Source organism: Trichomycterus rosablanca, chromosome 2 (assembly GCF_030014385.1).
Source record: "Trichomycterus rosablanca isolate fTriRos1 chromosome 2, fTriRos1.hap1, whole genome shotgun sequence".
NCBI lineage: Eukaryota > Metazoa > Chordata > Actinopteri > Siluriformes > Trichomycteridae > Trichomycterus > Trichomycterus rosablanca.
In genome coordinates, this window is record NC_085989.1 from 56947481 (window position 1) to 56956531 (window position 9051).

The window sequence follows — 9051 nt, forward strand, 5'->3', positions numbered from 1 at the left end:
TCAACTTCATTTCATTTATTAATAAACATCCATTCCTACATTTCAGGCCTCCAAGACATTCAAGTTGTGGGGCAATTGAGGGCTGGTAATGAGGTGAGAAAAACTAAATAACAATGTGATTTCAAACAAGTAACATGAACAGGTGATTGTAATCATGGTTTGGTACAAAAGCAGCATCCAGGAAAGGCTGAGAGTCTCTGATGGGTAAAGATGATCAGAGGATCCAGTTTGTCCACAAATGTGTGAGAAAATGATTGAAATGTTTAAAAACAATGAACCTCAAAGGAAGATTGGAAGGGATTTGCATGTTCTCCCTCTACAGTGCAGAACATCATTAAACCATTCAAGGAATCAGGAGGAATTTCAGTGAGTAAAGGCCAAAGGCTCAAGCTTAATCTGAACACCTCTGATGTGACAGCGCTGTATCAAGAACCTCCACTCAACACTAGCTGATATAACCACATGGGTGAGGGATTAGTTTGTCAAACCAGGGTCTCTCATGGTATGGGGGTGTGTCAGTGCCCTTGGCAAAGGTCATTTACACTTCTATGATGGCAGCATTGTCAACAAGACGATGCAAAGCCACTTGGTCTCCTCTGTGCCAAAACATCTTTTAAGTAGTGAAAAGGCATAGCAACATTTCAAAGTGGAAAATGCTTTACTGTCCCAACTTTTTTTGGAATGTGTTGCAGGTCTGAAATGCAGGAATGGATGTTTATTAATAAATGAAATTAAGTTGAGCAGACAAAACATGAAATATCTCAGCTTCATCCTGTCTGACATCAAATAAAAGTCAAAGTCAATGTAAGAAACTTTTTTTTATTATTATTATTTGCATTTTCCACCCTGTCCCAACTTTTTCTGATTTGGGGTAGTAATACTAATATCTAAATATTTTTTATTTCTGTAATAAATTTAAAGGTATTGCATTAGTGATACCAAAATGGCCAAGAAGAAACAAAGACGAAGGTATGAAAAGTAAGTGTTCAGCATGTTACGTTAATAAAACCAACAAATTCCTGTTATATTACTGTTGTTCTTACACTTTGTCTCTGTTTGCTTTGTAAAAGTTTATTTAGCTTGTGTAAATGACTACTTGAGCAGTAACTTGGCTAAATACAACAGAACAACCCCAATCTTTCTGTAAACAGTTACTTATTGAAGCATGTGCTGTAGATTATTAAGCAAATGTAAAATTACTTATTTTTAATATTTAATTTTGCAATTTTACCACTTTTATTCTGTTACTTCAGCACCAGAAGGAGTCTCTACATTACCAATGTTGAACTTGGTGCTGTGTGGAAGTGATGAACTCAAATCTTCAATATCAGATCTCATTCTGAAGAAGACAGAACTGATATCAGATCTCAGATCAGAGTGTTTAATGAGGAAGGGTGTGGTGAGTGGATACCAGGTCACACTGGTAGAGACTCCAGCTCTTTATGACACTCTGCACTCAGAAGAGGAAGTGATGCGAGAGACTCTTCAGTGTGTATCTCTTTGTAATCCTGGAGTTCATGCTTTCATCATCATCATACCTGTTGGTCCACTTCAGGATGAAGATAAAGCAGAAATCAAGATGATCCAGAGGATCTTCAGCTCCAGAATGAATGACCACACCATTGTCCTCTTTAGCAACAGTAACATTGATGAAACTGCAGCAATAAACTTTATTAAACAAAGTTCAGAAACAGAAGAACTTCTCAGCATGTGCAGTGGTAGATACATCATGTTACAGAAACCAGAAAGGGAAAGAATCAAGCAGGTACCAGCTCTGTTGGATCAAGTAAAGAAGATGGAGACTACCAACCACTTTTATTCTCTCCTGATGTACGTTGAAGCACAAAAAGATGATGTTAAACAAGAACTGGGGAAAAAACTGGCTGAACAGGAGGAGAGAATCAAGCAGCTAGAGAAACGTCTACAGCAGACATGTGAGTAGTGTCACTAGTGTCTCTAGACATTGTTAGAAATTCGGCATACAGGAGTCAGGAGCCCAGGTCTTCAGGGTAGAGTAGTTTATTAACACATACAGATGTATGGGCACAGCTTGGAAGACCAACAGAATCTAACTAGACATATTTTTGGGGAGACTTTATCTACACAAGAAATGAGGGGAGGAATTAAGGAAAAGAGGAGGAGATTAAGGGGGAAATGGAATTGGAATAGAGGGGGAGACTAGAACAAGATTGGGGAGGTGTGATGAAAGGGTGTTGGTTTTATAGTGGGTAATACAGGATACAAGATGGGGAATTGGAATACAAATGTCCTTTCAATATACATAAAGGTGTGAGGAGAGGATTTAGGAGTTTGTAGGAGACGGGAAAAGGGAGTAGGTGAGGGGTGAATCTCTCAACATTGAGAACACAAGTGTAACGTATAGGGCTAGACGAGACGAGGGGGCGGACACAAATAAGCAAATATTTATTTACAAGAAAACACAAGACAGAGATACACAAGATAATACACAACATAAACACACAACCTATGCTGAATGCTAATGCTAAACTAAACGCATGAAACATGAACCTAGCTAAACCTAAACCCTAAGCTAAGCTAACAGGCTAGCACTAAACAGGACTTTAAAACATGGAAAAGAACAAAGCTGAACATGAACTAGACTAACAAACAAGAACAAGACAAAACAAGGCAGACAATAGCTACCAGACAGACGGGAGCTAAGCGGAACAAACAGTAGCTAACGTGAACTAACAAACTAAGAGAAACCAAACAAATAAACCAAACCAAATTCAAAAGATAGCAAACTAAGTATGGTAAGCTGGCAAACAAAATTTGGAAAAACCAAATCTTCAATGAATCAGTCACAGTTGCTTCCTTAAATGCTGCAGTGGACCAATCATCACGAAGGGCATGGGCCTGACATTTGAAACCTTCAAACATGTGCTCCTGGAGAGGTGGGTGTGGCAGGTGCACCAGGAGCACATAGAGGCTGGAATCGTGACAGTACTCCCCCCCCAAAGGCACGACTACAGACAAACAAAAAAAGGAGGTCCTGGAGCCTGAGGGGCAAATTTGAAGACCCTCATAAAGTCCTGAGGCAGGTATGACCAAAGTGCACAGCCTTGAGTTGCCCTGAGTTCTGGCAAGCCAGTTAAACCGGGTTCATGTTCATGAACACTGGCTGCCGACGTGGAACCTGAAGCGCCATCTGGGAGCACCAACGAGGAGCCTGAAGCACCAACTGGGAGTGCCGACGTGGAACCTGAAGTGCCGTCTGGGAGCGCTTATGAGGAGCCTGGGGCACCGTCTGGGGGTGCCTATGAGGAACCTGAAGCACCAACCAGGGGTCTGTTGTGAGACCTGAAGTGCCGTCTAGGGGCACCGACAAGAGACCTGGAGCGCCATCTGGGGGCGTCGTCAAGAGACCTAAGAGCACCTTCTGGGGGTGCTGACGTGAGACTTGGAGTGCCGCCTGAGGGTGCCAACGTAAGACCTGGAGCACCATCTGGTGTTGCCGACAAGAGACCTGGAACACCATCTGGTGATGCTGACAAGAGACCTGGAGTCCCGTCTGGTGACACTGACAAGAGACCTGGAACATCGTCTGGTGGTGCCGACAAGAGACCTGGAGCACCGTCTGGTGATGCTGACAAGAGACCTGAAGCGCCACTGGAGGCACCGACATGAAACCTGGAGTGCGAACTGGGAGCGCTGACATGAAAACTGGAGCCAGCTGCATGGAGCCTGGCGAGGTGTCAGGAGTCAGCTGCATGGACCCTGGCAAAGTGTCAGGAGTTAGCTGCTTGGAACCTGGAGCTTTGACTTGTGACTGCAGCATAGCACAGGGAGAGCCGTCTGGAATAGATGGTGGCTTGAACCCTGTTGAGGCGTCTGCAGTCTCTAACCAATGACATGGAGCTCTGTCTGATGTTGGTGACACAGCACAGGGAGAGCCATCTGGAGTAGACAGTGGCTTGAACCCTGCAGTCTGCAACATGGAACCTGGAGCTTTGACTGATGACTGCAGCTTAGCTTAGGGAGAGCCATCTGGAGTGAAAGGGGTACTCAATCCCTGTTGAGTTGCATGTAGTCAGCAAAGGGTTTCTTAAGTGACCAACCAGAACTAGTGAAAACTCTTTGACTCTGACTGGATGGCTGGAGGATCAGAGACTACATACAAACTATTTTTGGAACCATGATCTGCAGACAGAAACAGACGAACATGGAACAGGATTCACAGACTGCAATACGGATACATGACTAGACAAACCAGAACTCATGTAACCTGGCAAAGAGACAGGACGTACTTGAACGGACGGACAAGGACAAGACATGACAGACTGACTGACAGAACAAGCTTGACTAGACAAACCAGGACTTTTGGTACCTGACGAAGAGACATGACAGACTTGGTCAGATGGGCAATACATGACAGACTGTAACACGGGATCGTCATGACTAGACAAACCAGAACTCATTAACCTGACGAAGACACAGGACGGATTGGACGGACAGACAAGACATGACAGACTGGCTGACAGAATTAGCAGGGCTTGAAAAATTCACGGGCCGGACCTGGCATGGCGAAACTAGAACCGACAGACATTAAGAAACAAGTTCAGCTGGTAGGGGCTGGGAACGAACTTTAACAGATGAAAACATGGATGAGAGCAGGCAGGAATGCCTAAGGACCCCTGGAGCCTATGGGGTCGAAACAAGGAACAGGACAAAATAAAAAATTCTGGCTGGATCCTAAAGTGGACATGGGACAGCCAAGAACATCTGGAGTGGGCACTGGCACCTGGACCACATCGGCAGTGGGCACTGGAGAGTCATGAGCATACCCAGTGGGCACTGGCACCTGGACCACATCGGCAGTGGGCACTGGATAGTCAGGAGCTGGATGCCAGGTATCTGCTCCAGTGGGTAGTTTGCTATGTTGAACGTTTCCACTGGGCACGGGAGGTTGGGCAGAACCCAAAACTATAGGGTTTTTCTCCCAGACAATTGGCTCTCATGAGGCCCTCAAACACTAACCAACTTGAGCTTGACTCCCGTCAGACCATAGCTGCCTAGCCCATTCACAAGCAGCACCCTCTCAGCTGAGAGGTCATGAACAGTACTTTTTCTTTTTCAGTTGGCTGAGGGTCCAGAAGGTTCTGCAGGTAGAGCTGGCGCTGAAGAAGGACACCTTCAATGCCACTTAAAGCCCTCAATATGGTTTTATCGTCTTGTTCTGATACACGACTTGCCACAATGTTAGTTATTACCAGGGGCTTCTTTTCTACTAGGTAGAGTCATTCTATGCCCAATGGAAATGTGACACAGAGGTTGCATTTCACAGTGGCAGTGTGGAGAAATCCTATTTAACCTTTCTTTAGACGAGGCCATTTTTGTTTGTTTCAAGCTCAAAAGCCTGAGCTCCACCCAAAATCCCACCACTCAGCAAATTAAAATAAAATTTACATAGTTTAGTGCTTTAGCCAATGTAAAAATAAGCTTATACCAGAGGAATTGAAAATATGTCTCTTTACTTAATAAAATATTAAATTAATGTAATTTTAATTTAATACATTTTATTTTTTAGGTGCTGAGGGTGAATCACCCGATTCTGGGAGTCTGAGAATTGTACTTGTTGGAAAAACAGGAAATGGAAAAAGTGCAACAGGAAACACCATCCTTGGAAGAAAAGACTTTCAGTGTAGTGCCAGCCTGACCTCTGTGACAACAATTTGCCAGAAGGGATTTGGAGAAGTTGAGGGCAAATCCATTGCTGTTGTTGATACTCCAGGACTGTTAGACACCACATTGTCAAATAAAGAAGCAATTGAAGAAATAGTGAAATGTATCTCACTCTCTACTCCTGGACCTCACGCCTTTATCATTGTGTTAAGTGTAGGAAGAATCACACATGAAGAACTGGAGACCCTGAGTCTGATCAAGAAAATGTTTGGTACTGAGGCTGCAAAGTACACCATAGTGCTGTTTACACGTGGAGATGATCTGGAAGATCAGACTTTGGAGGAATATATAAAAAACAGTGGTCATAGAAACGTGGATAAACTAATCAGGGACTGTGGTGGAAGAGTTCACATGTTCAATAATAAAGAAAAGAACGATCGTACACAAGTCTGTGATCTTATCAGAATGATAGAAGAAATGATAAAGTCTGACAGAAACAATTACTTTACAAACGAGATGTTTGAGGTGGCAGAAAATTCCATCCAGCAGAAACAACAAGAAATACTGAAAGAGAAGGAGGAACAGATGCAGGCTGAAAAAGAGGCTCTGAAATACAAATATGAAGAAGAGCTGGAGAAGATCAGGAAGAGTATGGAGAAAGAGAAAGAAAAGTTGGAACAGGAGAGATGTGAAAGAGAAAAAGTGTTTAAGGAACGGGAGGAAGCTCTGAGACGAGAGAAAGAGAAAAGAGAAGAAGAAGAAAAGGAGAAACGAAGGCTGGAGGACCTAAGAAGATCAGAAGAGGATGAACGACAAAAGACAGAGAATGATCGCATGTTGGAGGAGATGAGGAAGGAAATGGAAAACCAAAATGCTACATTTCTCAAGCAGCAAGCTGAAAAAGACGAGGAGGACCAGAGGAGAGCAGAAAGAGAAAAAATCGAGAGGGAACGTTTTGAACATGAACAAAAAGAAGCAATGGAAAAACTAAAAATCAGACAACAAGAAGAGATTAAAAAGAGAGACGAGGAAGAACAAAAGAGAAGAAAAGAACAAGAAGAAGAACAGGAGAACTGGAGGAGGAAAATGATGGAGGCAGAAAATGATAAAAAGGAGATAAAAGATGCTATTCAGAGAAAACTGAGAGAACGAGAAATGGAATGGGAGGAGAGGATGAGAGCAAGAGAAGAAGAACACAAGAGAACAAAAGAGAAACATGATAAAGAAGTAAAAGAACAAGAAGAAAAACAAGAACAAATAAGAAGAAGCTTTGAGAAGGAAAGAGAAGATGAAAGACGTAAAAGAGAAGAGGAAAGAAAACAGTGGAAAGAAGCAGAAAGAAGAGAAAGAGAGCAGAGAGAGCAAGAGTATGAGGAATACATAATAAAAATAAAGAAAGAGTATGAAGAACGAGAAAGAATTAGAAAAGAAGAGTGGGAGAGAAGAACCAGTGAGGACAATGAGAGAAGAGAAGAAGACAAGCAGTCGATAAAGACACTAAAAGAGAGAGAAAGACAGGAAGAGATCAAGAGAAGAGAGAAAGAAGACCGAGACAGAAGAGAGAAAGAAGAACGAGAGCGTGAGGAAATGAAAAAGAACTACGAGAAGAAAGAGCTGGACATGAAGAGCAAGTATGATGATGTGGCTAGAAGACAAGCTGAACAATTTAATGATGTTAAAGCTCAGCTGGAAAAACGCATAGAGGAGCTGATTGCCAAACACCAGAAGGATTCCGAACTTCTCACTGAGCTGTACCGCGGTACACAGAAGGAATATGCTGAGCTTAAACAAAGCAAGGAGGAAACAGAGCGTGAATTACGTAAGGAGATAAATGAGCTTAAAGAAAACACATGTAATATCCTATAAAAACTACTGCTTTTGTATGTTTATTATTATCTTGATATTTACATTTTGTAAATAATATAAATAGCCAAAAAGTATGTGGACACCTGAGCAAGATTATCTTCTTTAGCCTTCCATTACAAATCATTCATTTAACCTTTATTCATACAATGAAAGATTTACGCCCATCTGCAGAAATCCAGTAGCCTATCAGGAGAGACAGTCTATAAATATCTACTGGAGGACACTTATTAATCAGTATTAAAATCTGCTCAGTTTGAGTCAGTTTGATCTGTAACACTGACAGTAAGTTAAATTAACTGTTTAGCTTCATTATGAGCTCTAGTCGCTTTAAAATACACTTGAAATTTATAATTTCACTCGTTCATTCAAGCACACTGAATGAATATTTATGTAGTAAATTCTTTGCAAGTATAATTACAGCATCATGTGAAATCCATTAATTACATGCAAAGTAAAAATACAGACTATAGTATTAAAAAGTACCTGAATATGTTCTTTAATATGATTCATTTATTTTCCATACACTCTAGAAAGTAATTCAGATGGCCTTTAGCCAGTACTTAAATATATGCACTGCTGTATGATAAAAAATCAAGTTACATTATATTACACAATTTTTTACTTGCAGTTGTTATTTTATTCTGTTCTGATAACGCACAAATTATAAGTGTTGTTTCAACACACTATAATGAATCACCTGAACTTAAGATATTTGGTTAAACAATAAAGAACAAAATTTAGCTTCTATCAACTTAAAATACATACACTGTATGACTTAATTTTCTCATTAGTTTGAATTCGCCCCGCCCACACGGACAGAAACGGTCTGTGTTCTCAACGCGAGCTTTCTTCATTGTGGAGTGAGTTTTTTACAAGCAAGGTGAGCGTTCTAACCATTACAAACATTTTTTACCTTTATATCTAGAGATTTCACTTTTGTGATTTGAATAATTTGCCCGCTTTGCAGTTGAAGGTCGGCAGGCACAAACTACAAGAGTGAGAGAGCGGGAAAGAGAGAGTTTGAGTGCTATGCAAATTAGCTAGCTAGCTAGCCAGCTTTTCTTCAGCCTGGCATAGACCGACACACCATTTGGTGTTATAAACTGAGTAAAACTTGACTTTTGCATGGATTAAAATATTTCCATTGACATAACATTTCCCTGGTGAGCTGTTAAAAACTTATTTTTTTGTCTAGTCTATTTTGCGATGTTAGTGTAGCAAAAGTAGCCAACAACTATGCTAAGGTTGGCTAGCTAATTATTACGTGTTCGCATTCTAGGTAAAAAATAAACTAAACAATAAACATTACTCATTTGTTTAATGCATATCATTTTTGGAATTTGTTTTTATTGTTGCCCACTAATGAGATTTGTTAAAAGTAGATGTGTTCTGTAATAAATGATTTTTGGTAATAATTCATGTTTCCATGTTCTTGTATCATTGTTTAAATTGTTTTACATTCAGCAGATTCAGTGCAATGCTAACAAACATTCAAATTAATGTTTAGAGATATTAGGCTACAGGATGTTGGATCAACGTAAT

General features: G+C 40.9%; 1 protein-coding gene across 1 annotated transcript; it reads left to right on the forward strand.

Moving 5' to 3' along the window:
• The first annotated feature begins 1800 nt into the window (after nt 1–1800).
• On the forward strand, nt 1801–7509 carry LOC134302713 (trichohyalin-like). Its single transcript, XM_062987900.1, has 2 exons — nt 1801–1934; nt 5549–7509. The coding sequence occupies exons 1-2, from the start codon at nt 1829–1831 to the stop codon at nt 7507–7509; spliced, it is 2067 nt and encodes a 688-aa protein (XP_062843970.1). The 5' UTR covers nt 1801–1828.
• Nucleotides 7510–9051: the final 1542 nt, after the last annotated feature.